At 45.3% G+C, this 18,268-nt stretch overlaps 1 protein-coding gene across 1 annotated transcript; it reads left to right on the forward strand.

Annotated features, from left to right (window-relative positions):
- LOC141594904 (uncharacterized) lies at nt 1-567 on the forward strand. Its single transcript, XM_074414888.1, has one exon. The coding sequence runs from the start codon at nt 1-3 to the stop codon at nt 565-567; it is 567 nt and encodes a 188-aa protein (XP_074270989.1).
- The last annotated feature ends 17,701 nt before the right edge of the window (nt 568-18,268 follow it).

An 18,268-nucleotide genomic window follows, 5' to 3' on the forward strand; every position in this document is an offset into this window, starting at 1 on the left:
ATGGGCAACTTGGAGTGGATTGAAGAATTTGGTGATTACTGGGCTCATTTCCATCCCCCTGGTCTTTTTGATCATTCTCCTTGTACTTTATCTAATATGAAGAGTGGGTTGCAGGGTAAGAAGTGTTTCAAATATTTCAATATGTGGGGACAATCTGAGATATTTAAAGTATCAGTTGATGATGTTTGGCAGAGGCAAATTAGGGGCACTAAGATGTTTCAAGTTATCAAAAAATTGAAGGCCCTCAAACCTGTTCTTAAAAATATCAACAAATCATGCTTTTCAGATATTGAGAATAGTTATAACATTACTGTGGTTCTTTTGGAAAGCATTCAGAAAGATATGGTTGATAACCCTGGTAATACTGATCTGATGCAGCAGGAGTATGATGTGGCTAATGAACTGAAAGAGCTCCTTGCTGCAAGGGATAGTTTTTTTATTCAAAAGGCTAAACTACAGTGGTCATTGGAAGGAGACATTAACACTGGGTATTTTCATAACTCTATTAGGAAGAGAATGGTGCAGAATAAGGTTTTGAGTATTGAGGATCAGAATGGGAATATCTGATCGAGGGTGAACATATTCGGCAGGCTTTCTGAGTTATTATATGGAGTTATTGGGCACTCAAAATTCCACCGAACTCTGTCAATGTTCGGGTGGTTAGAAGAGGGAAATGTTGTCGAGAGCCATTGGGAGGCTCGAATAGACTGTTAGCTATGCAGATGAGGTAAAGAAGGCACTATTTAGTATTCCTAAGGACAAATCCCCTGGGCCTGATGGATACACCAGTCAATTTTTCAGAGATTCTTGGGAGATCACTGGTGGTGATATAACTGCTGTTGTGTTGAACTTTTTTGAGACTGGGCAGTTATTAAACCGGATAAACATTTCTGTTTCGTCAAAAAGCTTTCATCAATTTCAAGCACGAGGCTAGGGCACCCTCCTTACACATTTTGTTTGGATTGGTATCCCTCTCGCAAATCGGGGTTTGATTGCTTGGTGTGTAACCCACCCTCTTAAGCCAAAACCCGTGTCAGCATAATGCATAATATGATGGACTATGAGTGCTTATGTGCTACTTGATCATAAGTCCTTCTGTGTCATTTTAAAACTTTCAAAATCACCTTTTTGCGCCGTTATAATGACCGTTTCAAACCTCGGTCTTTCGCCGACCGTTGCACGCCTTTCTAGGCCGTCGTAATGACGATTTTCAAACCCAGTTTTTATAACCATCTCAACACGCCTTTCTAGGTCTTCGTAATGACGATTTTCAAACCCGGTTTTTATAACCATTTCAACACGCCTTTCTAGGCCGTCGTAATGACGATTTTCAAACTCGGTTTTTACAACCATTTCAACACGCCTTTCTAGGCCCTCGTAATGACGATTTTCAAAACACGGTTTTTCACAACCATTTCAAATCACCTTTCCACGCCGTTATAATCGCCGCCTCTAGACACGGATTTTAACCCGTTTCGCGCTGGCAATGGCTCTTTCAAAACCCGAGAAAAGCACACACCCTTTTCTCGAGACACTTTCGAGATCCCGAGGACCATACACCGTCCCCGAGACCTCTTCAAACATTTCAAACCAGATTTTCAAAACATACAATTTTGAATTTCAAAAACCGTCTTGGGAGACAATACACTGTTTTCCGAGCCGATTCAAACTCAAAACCGTCTTTTGCAAATAAACTTAAGACAACCCTTTCAACTGATCGACTTGCGGAGATCTCTATCTTCGGAAGCCGTCCACAAAGCGACGAATGAATATTTTTGGAAATTTCTATTTTCGAAAACTTCAGTCCACTATTCCAATTCCGCCTCGTGTCTATCGAGTTGATGCAAACGTACTTATAGGTCTTTACTTATGAGTCGTCTCACCGTGAGACTCGTCCAATGGCGTCACGCCGTTACGTTGGACTCACGTGTTAAAAGTTCGGTCAACACGTCACGTCATAAATCGAGTCAGCACCGAGGAACCACACATGGTCACCCTCGTCTTGTCGAGTCTGATCTTTGTCTCGTCCTTTGTGTTGTCTGCGTTCAATCGTTGAACCTTGTCGGATTGAGTTGTAATGTGAGCCGTTTTTCTGCCTCAGAGCCATGGCCTCGTCTTCAACTTCGTCTGTCAACCACAACAACAATGATAACAACAGAGACGTTACGACTGATCAGCTAGCCAGCCTGCTTACCGCTCTTAAGGTCACCCTGGATCGCGTCGAGACCCGTATCGACGCCCTGGAGAACAAGGAAACTGGAGAACATAATACCCCACCCACTCGATCGAAATCGAGAAGAGGCTAAAGCTCTTGGAAGAACAGCTCCTTGCCCGGGGTAATAACATCCATCTTGAGAACAACCGAAGTTTCGAACCTGTCGGGGATCAATTACTTGACAACTTTACCCTAACTGATGTACCTAAGTTCAAGGGAGTGGAGGACCCGCTCAATCATATCCGTGCCTTCAAAGATTACATGGCCACTAAAGGGGTCAAAGAGGAACTTTTCACCCGGATCTTTCCGTCCTCTTTAGAACCGATCCCTTGCCAGCGGTACTACTCCCTTGATCCGAAAAACCTTACTACTTGGGAGGAGGTCGCAGTTGAATTCGCCAAACAATATGTCGACAATGTTGAAATCCAAGCCAATACCCGTACTCTCGAGGTTCTAACCCGGAACGATAAGGAAGGGTTCACCGAGTTCCTAACCCGTTGGAGGAGGATGAGTACTCAATTGGTCAGTAAGCCGAGTGAATCAACTTTGGTGGAAAAGTTCGTCAACAATCTCCGCCCAGTATATGCCAACTTACTGAGGTATCAAAATATTAAGACCTTCCAGGATCTGCAAATTCTGGGGACACGTATTGAAGATGACCTCCGGAAGGGTGTCTTGGCCAAGACTACTGGCAGAGGCTACCGGGGATCCACGTCAACCGGATCTTGCCCTTATGGCCAAACGAGCAAGATTGATGAAGTCAACCTCGTTGAACCATCTGCTAAGAGAGCTGAGCGCCCCCAGAGAGTGTTCACTAATATAGGGTCGACTTACGCAAGTGATCTGAAGAGGCTCATGGACCAGGGAAAGTTACATCCAATCGGACCCACCCCGGATCCGACCGATGCTAAGAAATCCCGCCTCTGGAACCCCAATGCCTATTGTCAGTACCATTAAAGGAAGGGGCATGATACTGAAACCTGCTTCAAACTCAAACACATCATCCAAGACATGATTGAGAAAGGGGATTTGCCTTTACCCCCGCCGACTAAGCCAAACAACAAAACGAATCCTCTGGGGATCCACGCCATCTCCGACGATGAGCCAACTCTGAACTGCTCACACCTCATCCTGCCAGTTGATGACGAGGTGAACGCCTTGCTCACACCTCATCCTGCCAGACGGGGTATTTGTGTTCAGTGCTGCCACTATGCTCACCAAGTTCCAACAGGTCGAGGAAGCCATAGCCAGTCTCTCCGAAAGGAACACCCGACTTGACGATGCCTACCGTCGACTTATCTTCAATCCTCCACCAACACGCCCGAGGGAGAGTCCCTCGAGCGCCCAAAACTACCCACACCCGGATGGATTGCTCCCGCGACCATTCTGGCATGCACCTCACAATAATCACCCTCACAATAATCAACCCCACAAAAACTACCCTCACAAAAATTACCCTCACAAAAATGTCCCTCACAAAAACTGCCCACCGAGGAATGCCCCTCCAAGGTGCCTTCGAGATCCTGAAATCAATGGCATCTGGAGAGATGATGTTGAAGATGTCTACCTTGTCCCAGAGAAAGAGAAACGGGCGAAAGAGATTGGTCACCTTACCCGGTCCGGACGCCCCTATCAGAACCCGAACAATCCAACGGTCGTTCCAACAACGAACGACCAAGTCGTCCCGGACGTAGACACTCAACCAAGAGCTCCTGAGAATTCAATCCTCAAACAGCTTCAGAAGGCAAAAGCCGAAATCTCAATCTGGCAACTGATCGCAACGTCCTTTGAGCATCGACATGCTTTGCTACAGGCCTTGGGAAAGGTAACTGTGCCCTCCACCTCTTCCCGTGAAGAAATAGTGACGCACATAACGAGGGACGCCCCTGATTTGAACAACCCAATCGTCTTCTCCGACGAAGATATCCCTCCCTTCGGAGCCAATCATAACATTACCGTACAATGTCTCAAGAAGAATGTGCCCATGGTCCTTGTAGATGACGGATCCGCGGTGAATGTCATTCTCCTCAAGACTGCTCACAAGCTGGGTATTAAGGAAGCCGATTTGGTACCAACGAACCAAGGAGTACGCGCCTACGATGGTACTCGTCGCAAGGTCGCGGGGCTCATCCCTCTGACCGTCGAAACCGGACCACTGGAAAGGCAAACCAGTTTTCAGGTTGTCGACATCGACACCTCCTTCAATATGCTCATGGGACGTCCCTGGATTCATGCTGTCAAGGCAGTTACCTCAACTATCCACCAGAAAATCAGGGTCCCCTTCAACGGGAAAACAATCACAATTCCTACTTCCCCGATCAAAGCTATCATGAGAAAGGGAATAGCCTCTCAAGCCATTGAGGAGGATGACAATGAAATGTGGGGTTTCCAAGCTGTGAATGCCATAACTGATGAATCAACACCCTTTGATTGTGACCCGTTTGCCAACCTCACAGTCAATCGTATCATGATGCGCCAGGGTTACTTCCCGGGTTTACCCCTCAACCCACTGAAAAACACCTTACCTCCCTTGAAACAGGCTAAGATCCCCAACGTTCCCTTCGGACTGGGATATGAGTCTACCGATGAGGATATCCAGGAGATGAACCTCTTGATTCGAAAACGCAAGAAGCACGGAGTTATCCTCCGTCCCTATCACCTGACCCTCAACGGATACTTTGTCCCCGAGGGAGAATTCGAGCTCTACCATGGCTTTCCGGAACCGATCTATGACCCTGTGACCAAGGCCAGATATCCGGGTGTGGAAGTCTTCCAGGACTGCTACTTCATCCCTGACAACGCCAAAGCTGCATCAACCGAATCTAAGCCGTCGTCATGCCTCGACGGACAAGCTGTCACTCTCCTCTTTGGGGAAGATAACATCAAGCACCTCGACTATGAGGACATTATCATCGCCCTGAAGGACAACCAATTTGACCCTACCGCCTTGATCTCCGACACTGACCAGGAGAAAGCTACACAGGGCTGGAGGAAGACCGTCAAGTGGACCGATCGCCAAGGCCGCATTCTCAAGATCACAACTGGAGAAGGCCCTATGTTCAAGGAGGGAAGTGAATAAGAATATGAATCTGAGTCTGAGTCTGAGTCGGAGTCTATCATAGCTCCTAACACTCCTAATGTCCCAGTCAAGGTCCCCTTCCCACTGTTTTACCACAAAGTCGTGGCTGATTCAGAGGCTAAGTCTACTAGGGTCACCCCCACTCCCATGAAAGGTGACAACCTGGAGCCTGTTTCAGGGGCCACCTCCTCTGCTGTGTCGCCTCTGACTGACCACGAAATGTCTGTCCTTTCCGAGCTTTTCGCTCGTGTCAACTTAATGAACGCTAAGTTTGCTTATGACTCGTCTCAATTTAACTGCAATGCAATTCTGAATGACTATGAGGAATTTGACTTGAGTGACTACCCACCTCACCTAGCCAAAGAACTAGACAAACGGGAAACCAGAACCCCCATCATTGAGGAGACCGAACCTATTAACGTAGGAACCGACAACACACCTCAAGAACTTAGGATAGGGACAACCCTGGACCCCTCGGAAAGACAACAGTTCATTGACCTCCTACACGAATACAAGGATCCTTGGGGACCCAAATGAGGGAGCTTCTCCACAAGACCCTTCCTTGTCCAAAGCTTGGATGATCTCTCCAAGCACCAACCACGATGGATCTCTACCATGCTCCATTTGCTCAACCACATGAATAAGGGTCATGCTACCATAGCATTTTGGCCCCTCCTTCTTCAAAACATCAACAAAGAGGTACACATGGACAAGGCAAAAGGCAAAAGCCCTTCTCCTAGCCACTTCCGAGACATTGGCATTTAATTGGTTTGAAAAGATGTTGATAAGGGCCAAAATATCCACACCATGTGGAGCAAGAAGAAAGTTGACTTGACTTGTCGACAAACCCAACATGGAACGGAATTTCTCCTTATAGCACAACCGAGTCGGAGGAAGCACCGGAACACAACCCGGCCATCCACCTATGGCTCCCAATTCTTCGGCAAGAGGACAAATTTTGCCTTTCGGGAAAACGAAAACATGGTGTTTCGAATCCCAAAACCGAGAACATGCTTCAAGAAATGAAGGTTGCACCTTAACTTGACGGAGCACCAACAATTGACCAACTCCCTTGCAAACGAGTTGATACTTTTCGGGAGGCGACAAATCCCGGCACCATTGTCGCAACGCATTCTCAAAAGCATCCATGAAATATTTTTGTGGAAGAAGAAGAAGAAGAGGTTTTGTGGAGATGTTTTTGTGTTTCGGGTCATGAAACAATGAAGCGCAAACATCATTATTTATACAAAAATGATCAGCGCGTTTTTCAGAAAAAGGGGAGAGCCGGCTTCCATCGCCAGGCTGCTCGTGCCTCTTTGGGCCTTCCCCTAGATTCCCGCTGTTGACTTGTCTCTTTCAACTTGTGTTTTCTCCTATCACCTCAAACCTCCCGCCAGGACGCTCGCGCCTCTTCGGGATGATCCAGGACATTTGTGTGTTTCCTCACACTCACATTTCCTTGTTTTCGCGTTTTACGAAATCCGACACTGTTTCCATGACGCAGCTTTAAACATACGGATTTTTATTTCTTTTTTTTTAAAAAAGGGGAAGGGCTAGTCCCCCCGATCCGCAACAGATCGTTTCCATGTCAGTCGAAATTCCGAAATTTTTTTGCTTTTTCACAAAATAAAATCGAAAATTGATAACACGACGTCAATTTTCCTCAAATTTCAAGCACTCACAAATTGGAGTCTTGACCTCAAAAATCAAATACACTCGTAAAAGTTGTCTTCTGAAATTCATCCGTGACGGTTTGAGTTTGAAATTTTTCGAGTCATAAATCAGTTTCAATAATTTCTGATGCAATTTAATTCAAGACACGAGTTAATTGATCAATTTTCAAATTAATTCCTTTTTTTGGAATCCAAATGTGACGACTTGTTGCAAAAATTTTCAAAATTCATTTCAAATTCCAAAAAATCAATTTTTTAACTTCGAGTCATCTTGGTTAAACTTTGTTTTTCAATCAAATGCATTTACGTGTTTGCGTTTGTGTATATGTGCTACCTGTTGCCTGTTTTTCTACACAATCGATGCAGGAACCACTGTGAAACAAAAGGAGAATTGACAGCCGACAGTGCTCCTCCGAAACACAACACAAAAAAGCCAAAAGTCACAAAATGAACCCCAATCCAAAAACACATATATACAAACCGCCTCACGCAAAATGTAAATATGTACAAACAAGAGTCCAAGACACGGACAAGCTACTACAACTACTCAGCACCTCCCGTCGGACCAGTCCCGGTCTCACGAGAAGTCCCCGCCAACGCAGACACTACCACCTTCTCAGACACCCTCTCCAGAGAACTCTCCAGCGTCTCACGCTCCATCTCGACGTGAAGCTCCTCCGCTGCAGCCAACTGAGCCCTGAGAGAGGCAATCTCTGTGTCTCGGCGCCGTAGCTCGTCCTCACAACGCCTCAAATCCTGGTCTCGACGGATGATCCCCAACCCCTGGGCCTCGATCGTCGACATGGCTGTGTCCAACTCAGCACGGACCCGAGCAAGCTCCGCCAGATCCGCAGTACCCTACAAAGCACAATACAGATCATTAAGACCTAAAAACGTGAAATGAAACACAAAATACACAAAAACAACACACAAAAAGTACCTGAGAAAGCCAAGCCTCCCTTGCAGCCAGGTCACCAGCAAGCGGCCTCCAGCGGTTAGCTATCCGCCACAAATCCTGGTGACTAACGGTCGTCACCTACAAATAAAAAAGGCCCTTCAATACAATGTAAGGCAAAGTATAATTGAGGAAAGTGTTCAAGTCGGGAACTCACCCTCAGGACGATCAACCTCCACTCCATGCCAACATCGGTCACCTCGGCAACCGCAGGCTCCAGTAAGTGCAGCTGAAGCTCCTCGCCACCCGGCCCCTGAAAGGTGGTCTCCGTCGGGAAAGCTGGGGGCTGAGTCCTCATCAGCAAGTCGACTCCCTACCATTTGGATCCGTATCAAAGATGACAAACCCTCTTATCAAAAGGGGCAATGAAAACAAAAGAACAAAGAAAAATATACCTCGATCGGGTACCAAGCAAGCCTCGACAACCGGAAGATGTCGTAATCGACGTCCCGTAACAACAACTCCTCACCTCCCTGACCGTGAAGGTGCTCCTCAACCTAATCAGGGGTCGACTCCTGGAACAACATCCTAGGCAGGGCGACCGGTACGACGAAAGTCTCGGTGAAGCACTAACGAGCCAAACGCTCGCCCAGGTACCAAACCGGCTTAATCGCCGTCTCCAGGTACAAACGCAGGGAGCTGCGAGGCCGCAAACGCTCCCTGACGGCAGCCGGTACGCCCTGTAGTGCTCCCAAGGCCGCCCAACAAACTGCATTCAAGACAAAGCTACTCAGCCGACTGGGGGCTTCAAAAGCTACCTAGTCATCCTATCTCTATCTATTTCTATAAAGAAGAGGGAGAAGAGAACAAGAACTTACGTCAGCAATCCGAAGCTTGTTCACGCGACGCCTGCAGTCCTCGTAAGTCGACTTAATCGACTTCTTCCGAGCCACCGTCCAACCCTTCACAGCAGGGTAAGTCGAGGGGACGCCACCTGTGGTCCCCGGACGCAGAGGAGTGAAGTAAGCATACAACCAAGCCTGTAATCAAACACAGCAAACACAAATCAGCCAATTTCTCAAAAATTGCCAAAATAAAAATCAAAATCGAACTCAAAAAAAAAAAACCCCCAAAAATGCTCGTACCTCGAAGATGAGGTCGGGACCAACCAAAGCAGGGGCACTACCGTCCCTCACTAACTCCGAACGCACCGCCGCGTGCAAGTACCGGGTGAAACTCGCCAAAGCCGGCGTAACCCAGTCGAACTGACCCAAAGTGTCAAGGTCAGTGAGGAGGGGAAGCACTTTGGTCGACAAGCGCTCACCCTTGTCACCAAAGTACGTGGCACCCAAGAAGTACCACAACCACAACCGCGCCTTCTGCGCGTCAGCCTCAACCTCTGCCTCCGGAATCTCCAACGGCGCCGGAGTAACGCCTGCCACCCTCCCTCTGAAGTGGTCCTTCACGTACGAACTCGTGATCAGGTACGGAGTGACGTCGGAAGGCTCCGGCAAAGTAGTACCGATAAGACGAGTAACCGCAGGAGAGGACACTCTCTCCGGCGTCTCGGTAAACTCCACAGGCAACTCGCCGCAGGGAAGGCCGGATACCATGGCGAAGTCATCTAAAGTCACGCCGACCTCCCCAAACTCCATGTGAAACGACGACGTCGTATCCCAATACCGATCCAACATGGCGCGGATCAGACACAGGTTCGACCTAATCGAAGACCTGTGAATATCCCGCCAAGTGGCCACGAACGGCCCAAAAGCCGACCTCTTTATCAAGGCCCTCGTCCCGGCTCGGAAACGTCGTAAAAGCCCAGGCAGGTAGTGAAGCCCGAGAAAGTCCTTATGGTGCCGATCTCCTGAAATAAAAAACAAACAACGTCAGAACGCCTATTCAGGCCTGACACTTCAAAAGTGACAAAAGTTCAATCGAGGGACATGACTCACCAAGCCCTCGTGAGCACGGTAGGATATGTGCCTGTCCAGTCGAAGCAACAACTGGCTGCCGTCAAAACCCTCGGCCCAAGCAGGCGCCGCCCGCAAGTGCAACCCCCGTGGGGCTGTAGCCCGTCTAGCTCTCCAACTCGCGACGTCGGCATCATCCTCGACTGTCTCCGCCCTCCGTCTCTTCAGGCCACGAGACTCAACGTGGTGGATAGGGCCCATCTCAACGACCCTAGTGACATTCTGTAACGTCTGTCTGGTCGCCCGGGGACGACGCTGCCTCGTAGAAACCCTCCTCCCGGAGGTACCAGCCTCAGACCCAGTCTGAGCTCTCCCAGTGCCAGTAGCCCCAACAACGGGCACCACACGCTCCTCAACGGCCTCTGCGGCCCCAACAGTCTGCTCAGGAGGTCCCTCCTCCTCGGTAACATCCTCCACTACCGCGGCGGGTGCACTAGCCAGAGTACTAACCGGCCCCGTCCCGAACAAATCCTCAAGAGTCGCAGCAAGGGACCCAGCCTGTCCCGAACACTCTCCTGCAAACAAAGAACGTCAGCGAAATTTCGACATTATGATGGCGTAAAATGGACAAATCCAAAAAAAAAAACCACAACAACCTGCAAAGCAAAACAAGGGCAATCCAGCGCAAACCCAGCCAAACAAAACAATTCACAAAAAAGCGCACAAAAAAACGACTCGCCCCTCTTTTCAAGCAAAAGACGAGTCAAAACAACAATAAAAAAAAAATACGGCATTTCAAGACCCATACAAGGTCCGCCAACAAACCAAAAATACATTCCCAATGCAATGGAAATTTTTTCTACGGCTCAAAAAGGCAATTCATACGCTAATTTGAGCGCAAACCGGTCAAAAATTCAAAAACGACCGCAAAAAGGCAAACGTGATTTTATCACGCCTCAAGGTGACCTAAACTACCAATAAGGTCCATTTTAAGGCAAACTGACTCAATTCAAGCTCAAACAGACGCTTATTTTGTCAGACATAAGACCGTCACAAAAGGCAAAAATTCCAATTTTGCCCACAATACCCAACAAAGGTCCGTAATGGCGAATATGGTCTTTCCCGACTACAATGCAACCTTGTGGGACCCACTACCCAAGCAAGTAAACTTGGCATTGTGAGATGAGACGGTTCTTTCGCCTCACTCACCTTTTTCGGGCATAGGGAGCGGGAACGGGGACCAAAATGCAAACAAAAAGCAACCTTATACTCCTAAACAGGTTTCTAACCTAATGCAATCATCAATTTCACTCGAAATGGGCTCAATCAAAAACGCCCAAATCGATTTTCTAGGGTAAAATTTCGCCCTAATTCAATTAAGCTAAAGACCAACAAATTCAAATGGATTCAAGAGTAAATACATACCTTGAGATGACATTATGGTTGATAGCACGAATGAAAGCTTGCAAAAGTCCAACAATGGCGATTTTTTGCGGGTTTTGTGTCGAAGGTTGGAGATGAATGAGGAATGGAATGCAGCCAAACCTCGCGTCTTTTACAGAAAAAAAGGGGAAGCCCCTTTGGTTCGCAAGGTGGCTCGCGCCTCCATCAGGCCTCCCCTTGCTTTTTCACCGAAATTTGGGCTTTGGCCCAATTTCCCTTATTAAACTTCGAGTTTTCGTTGACGACATTAAGAACCGTCATTTTTCAAATTTCAAAAATAATAGTGAAGATTCAAAATTCACTATTTCTTCAAATTTCAAAAATAACAGTGAAAATTCAAAATTCAATATTTCTTCAAATTTCAAAAATAATAGTGAAAATTCAAAATTCACTATTTCTTCAAATTTCAAACGACAACAATTAAAACCGTCAATTTCAAAATAATAGTGAAAACTCAAAATTCAGTATTTCTTCAAATTTCAAAAATAATAGTGAAAACTCAAATTCGCTATTTCTTCAAATTTCAAACGACGGCAATTAAAACTGTCATTTTCAAAATAATAGTTGGAAATTAAATTCCGCTATTTCCACCACACATGTCAACGGCGGCACATAAACCGTCACTTTAATTAATACTGAAGATTCCAAATTCACTATTTCCATCAAATGTCAACGGCGGCACATAAACCGTCACTTCAAACATAATAGTGAAGATTCCAAATACACTATTTCCCTCACATGTCAACGGCGGCACATAAACCGTCACTTCAAACGTAATAGCGAAATTTAAAATTCGCTGTTTCCTTCAAAAAATTCAAACAGATAGCGATTAAAACGCCACTTCAAATTCAAAAACGAATAGTGAAGATTCCAAATTCACTAATCCTTCAAATGTCAATAGGGGGCTTCTTTGCGGAACCCGCTCATTTCAAAAACAGTGATAGTGAAAATTCGAATTCACTATTTCCACGGCGGCATCATGAGTTCGCTACTTTCAAAACAGGCCCATATGACGCGGCTATTCTCACGGTCCATTAATCGACCGTCTCGTGGCTGCGAGCCTTATTACGCCCCATGGCTGGCGAGCCTTACTACGCATCGCGGCTGGCGGGCCCTCCTCATATACGCCCCATGGCTGGCGAGCCTTGCTACGCATCGCGGCTGGCGAGCCCTCCTCACATACGCACCACAGCTGGCGAGCCTTTGTACGTAGTCTAACGGACTTTAAACGACCCGCGCAGATAGTCGACAGACTCTAAACTGTTCCCAATGACAGGTCCTTGACTCGTACCCTCGAGTCGCCTTGGCGTCGCCCTTCCCGACGGCAGGTCCTTGGCCCGAATCCTTTCGAGCCGCCTCGACGTCGCTCGGGTCTCCGGGTTGTAATCTTCGATTGACCTGGTTGCTATACTTTGACTTTCGCCCTGTCCAAGCCTCAGTCAAAGTGGGGGCTCTGTAGATACCCAGTATCTACTGAGAGTCCAACAAACACCAGATGATTATCGGACTATAACATGCTTTGGAATCGCGGCGTTTGATCGACAGTTTCGTACAACTTTACGTCGGAAAACTAAAAACGATTTCGAAAATAAAACATTTCAAAAATACCTGGAGTGTTTAATGCACGACGATGGGGTCGCAATGACACTAACTAGAGTCAAAACCAACACCGGACCAAAAACCGACTCAAAAATTCAAATCCCGACTCCAACAGCGAGTCAAACCGAGTCAACCACCAAAAACAAAACATTGAAAGCCTTCTATGTTAAGGTTTCCCGTAATCTTACATAGTCAAATATCAAACATGTTCATCCAAAATCTAGGATAGAATAAATCATGATTACACTTGTGTGAAAGCGACAAGACACCTCGAAAAACCGCGACGTGGCTCGCGCCTCTTTGAGCAGCCCAAGTGGCCACATCGCTCAAAACTCACACAACCACTCATTTTCCTATAAATACCCCTCAAATGCCCCCATTTGAGAACTTACGCGAGTGTCCGCCCCCTCTTTTCTCCCTTAAAATTCTCGACTCGACTTCTTAAGTCACAATCAGACGCGTATTTACGACCTACCGATCGTAAATACAAGCCTTACACATTGTTTGGTACCGTCATAGTGCATTAAATCACTTGACCGACCATTTCGACTACTACACCGTCACTAATCTTAAAACACTCTTTTTTACTTACCAAAACGGTTTTAAACCGAGTTTTTTCCGACCAAACGAGTTATTACACTTACGTCGGTCACTCGCCGTAACCAAACATGTGAGTATGAGGGTGTAAAAATCCTCCTTTTATCATGTTTTCATTTGTTTCATGACCATAACATGCTAAAACGTGCATAACATGAACCAAAACATGGGATAAACGAGCCAAAACTGATTTTTGGCCTGAGACAGAAGCCCCTTGGTTCGCCGGCTTGCCCGCGCCTGAATGGGGTGTCCAGGTCAGAACTCAACCGTGTTTTTTCTCGCCTTTCCCCTTTAATTCATTTTCATATTTGTAATCGGTTTTTACCATTTCAAATATTTTCGAACCCTTTTTTATTTTATTTTATTTGTTTTAACCATAAAACATTTCTCACCCTTGGTTCCTCATACCATGACGGTTAAATCCGTGTTTTGGTGATAATATTTGGTTAATGACATTTAAAAGGTATTTTAAAACCTTTTATTTCATTTCTTTACATTTTGGGAGGTATTTTAAAGCCTTTCATCATTTCTTTACATTTTCAAAATAAACATATTAGTCACCAACACAAAGTCATCCTTGGTTCTACATACCATGCTGGATTTTAACCCGGGTACGATGATGAGTATCGGCTAATTATATTCAAATGAACTTAAAGCAATTAGTTCATAATTATTTTGAAAACTATTCATGTCAAGCTTGTCAAGTCGAACCCGACACCGAATATTATCAAAATAATGATGATTATTTGAGTCTAGTTCTTCAAATCAACAAATGCGGTCTAAACGACCCTTTCAAACCAAATCGGGTTCAGATACCCATTTCTCAACACGTTTTACAACGTTTTCTAAATGGTCAGAATATGGCATATAACCGTAGGTTGACCCGCGCCTAAAACAGGCCTTTCAATTCTCATTTTCAAAACCAGGGAGGGTCCCCTTGTACCGCCGGCTGGCTCGTGCCTCATGCAGCCGCCTGGTACAGGCCCTGTTCCCTTTTCCAGCATTAGTCTAGGACGATCCCGACTCCGACTAGCCCGGATATAGGACGAATCAGATGGCTACTTGCCCATTTAAAATCATATTGGCAAAATGCTTTACTAAGACAAATGGATCACGTTATGCACCATAAACCTAATACGGTAAATGGATGTTTAATTTCCGTCTTGCATGCAAATAAACCATAAATCCAACTCGACATCTTATACTTGATACTTGGATTAAATCAACCGAATTAGAAAGCTCTCACATGTTAAGTTTAAATTATTGGATGCGCATTCATGCATTTAAACCGTTATATCAACTTTTGCATTCAACCAACCAAGATCGATCAGTAGAGGCCGCTACCGCGGGCGGGATTGGGTGTCTGATTAAAGGGCTTCCCAATACGTACCTTCACCTCTTACTCAAAAACTTTGGATAGTGGACGACCTTATCCAGGGCGTACGAGAGTCTAGAGATAGGATGCTAAAGAGGGACGATTCCTTATCTTTAGTACCTATGTCAAACCCTGCTTTTTGCTTCGTTTGACCGAGATATAAAGTGGATTCGAACGGGTTCCAAGCATCCCACAAATGCTTGGTGGCGACTCCGAACATCTCTAATCGTTTCGGGACCCTTACCGTGACGAAACCGACCGATCTAAAACGATCCGGTCGAAAGCATTTTTACGTCGCCGAGCGTGGCTTTCAAAAGACCGCTGCATGTCCACAAATCGAAGTGGGCTCGCAGGTGGGCCGATGTCCACATTACCCAAAATGATAAAGAAGGCTTCACCGACTTCCTAAGTAGGTGGAGGAAGACTAGTACCCAACTTGTCGAATGTCCAGATGAAGCTACCCTCGTGGAGAAATTCGTGGACAATTTAAAACCCATTTATGCAAGTCATTTGAGGTACCAAAACATTAAAACCTTTAAGGACTTAACCGTACTAGGAACAAGGATTGAAGATGACATCCGTAAAGGGCTCTTGTCCAAAATGGTAGGTCGTGGATATCAAGGTTCAACAAGTCGTTCTTACGGCACTACTAGCAAGACTGATGAAGTTAACCTTCTCGAACCATCAAAGAAGAGTATCCCACAAAGAAAGTTCACAAACATTGGGGATACATACTCTAATGCTCTAAAGAGACTGATGAAACAGGGTAAGCTTCAACCCATAGACCCTACACCTGAACCAGAAAAGAAATCCAAGTCCTGGGATGAGAAGTCGTACTGCGAGTATCATAGAAGTAAGGGACATGACACAGAGAAATGCTACAAGCTAAAACACGTACTTCAAGACATGATTGAAGACGGTCGCCTACCAATACCGCCTGGAGGAAAGCCTAACAATACTCAGAATCCTCTTGGAATTCTGATGATTACAAGTGAAGAATCAACATTCGATTGTTCACACCTCATTTCTCCAGTCGAAGATGAGATCCATGCAATAGAAGAATAAGGGAACTGCTCCACCATTTCCCCTACTATCACCGACTTCATAGCATGGGCAAAGAGTGTGAATAGGCAAGTCTCAGAATTAGAAACTGTAGTGGCAATCCTACGCGATCTAAATGCAACACCCAAAGAACGTGCGCCACTAAGCTTCTCTCAAAATGCTACAATGCAAGAAGTAGTAGTCGTGGTTGATGAATTAATCGACCAAATTATCCAATTGGAAGCCGAGATCATAAGGATGAGAGAACTTGCTACTATCAATGGAGTATGGGCCGACGATGATGAAGATGAGTACCTCACCGAACACTACCTAGTCAAAGTCAGTGAGGAAATAGTCCAAAACAGTGAGGACCAAGACGTAGACCACCTTACTCGTTCAAGGCGTCCATATCAAAATGTTTCTCAAAATGGTCCCATAGCAAACGGTCCAATCACCAATACCAACGTTGTCACACCAAATGATAACGAAGATGCTTCTACTGACCATTTGCTAAAGCATGTACAGAAGACAAAGGCTGATCTTTCAGTCTGGCAACTAGTTGCAAGCTCGTTCCCACATCGCCAAGCTTTACTGCAAGTCTCGGCCAAACTAAATGTGGCACATAACTCCACACCCGATGACGTAGTCAACTTGGTCTTCCAAGAGTCACCTAAGCTAAGTAACCCTGTTACTTTCTCGGATGAAGATTTGTCACCTTTCGGCGCTAATCACAACTTGGCTCTTTACATTACTGTGATCTGCTTGAAAAAGAATGTGCCAATGACTTTGGTAGATGATGGCTCTGCAGTCAACGTCATACCCTTGAAAACGGCATACAAATTGGGCATGAAAGAGTCGGATTGGACCCCTACCAACCAAGGTGTTCGCGCATATGATGGTACACGACGAAAAGTGGTAGGACTAGTTAACCTTACCATAGCCACAGGGCCGATTGAACGAAAGGTTAACTTCCAAATAGTGGACATTGAAGCATCCTTTAACATACTTCTGGGAAGACCTTGGTGATGGGTGATTGTCGTCGGGTCACATCCAATAAAACACATTTATAATACTCAACAAACTACTAGTTAGCGGTAAGTCGAGGTCGATCCATGGGCCGGTGTGCTTTGGGCTCTAAGTCTATCTATCTCAATTTATGCTAGTGTCACAATTGATTTGGGTTTGTAGTTGTGTCCTAGGCTAATACAAGCAATAAAGTAAAACAAGCAATAAAAGGAAGGATGTAAACAAATGATTAAAAGTGCTAGGATATCATGGGGTCATAGGGGATTCATGGTGTTAATCATACAAACATGTTTACAATTATAAGCAAGCAATTTGTGTTGTGGAGGAACCGAGTTGGTTTATGTCTTACGGTTCTTAGGAAGAGTTGAGTCCCGGAGCCGAATTGATTAGATTGTACAACACCTACAAGTCGACTTACTTCCCTCCTAATCAACTTCTATGCATGGTCTAACGAGACTCGAGTTGGTTTGTATCTTACAAGTCAAGTTGAATAGATAAGAGATGGTTGTAAATGCAAGGATTTATAGGCTTAGCATTTCATCAAACATGACATGTGCATAAAGTTGACATCACAACAAGCAAGCAAATTAATTATGTGAACATATTAAATTAAGCATGAGTCATTCCCATGTTTGGTTTCCCCTAATTACCCATTAATCCTAGCTAAAAGACTACTCACTCATTATCATGGAAAACATGTCATTAATGGTGTCAATCATCACAACAAGTATAAACATGATAATAGAATGAACAAATGAACAATAAAGATAAAAGGGTAAAGGAATTATACCAAACTTGAGATGATCCAAATAATAAAGCAAAGAATAATAGAAGAAACTTGATTGATTGTTGAAGGGTTGTCAATCCTCCAATAATAACCCAATAATCTTCAATTACCCAAAAGTAACAGGCTTGAACAATAATTAAGGAGATATTAATGTGTAATTTGTGGAAAGATTAAAGAGCAATCTATTCTAATCTACTCCTAATTAAATCTAAGAGGAATTTCTAATGTAGAGGCTTAGCCTCATCTAAAACTCTCTACCATGATTATTTACAAGTGGGGTATATATAGTAGAGCTTCATTAGGTTAACTAAGGCTAAACTAGTAATTACATTTTTGAGTTTTAAGTAGGGAAATGCTAGTCTTTTTGGAGGGATGAGCATCTCGGCTGAAGACGTTTCGGTCTGTCCGTCCAGGAAGGGAAGACGCTCGGATTCTTGAGGGGGTGCACCGGCGTCTTTCTGTAAATCCGCTCGGATTGTAGTGGAGGAATCCGAGCGTCTTTGTTGCTGGGACGCTCGGATTGTCGTTCTGGACGGGCGTCTTACTCGCAAATCCGCTCGGGTTCTGCTTCAGAATCTTTTCCTTCACTTTCTTTTTATTCTCGTAGGATTGGTCTTTAGTTCTC

Source organism: Silene latifolia, chromosome 8 (genome assembly GCF_048544455.1).
Source record: "Silene latifolia isolate original U9 population chromosome 8, ASM4854445v1, whole genome shotgun sequence".
Taxonomy (NCBI): domain Eukaryota; kingdom Viridiplantae; phylum Streptophyta; class Magnoliopsida; order Caryophyllales; family Caryophyllaceae; genus Silene; species Silene latifolia.

What these genes read in the sequence shown, in the direction of transcription:
- LOC141594904 (XM_074414888.1), top strand. Translation starts at nt 1, where the DNA reads ATGGGCAACTTGGAGTGGATTGAAGAATTTGGTGATTACTGGGCTCAT.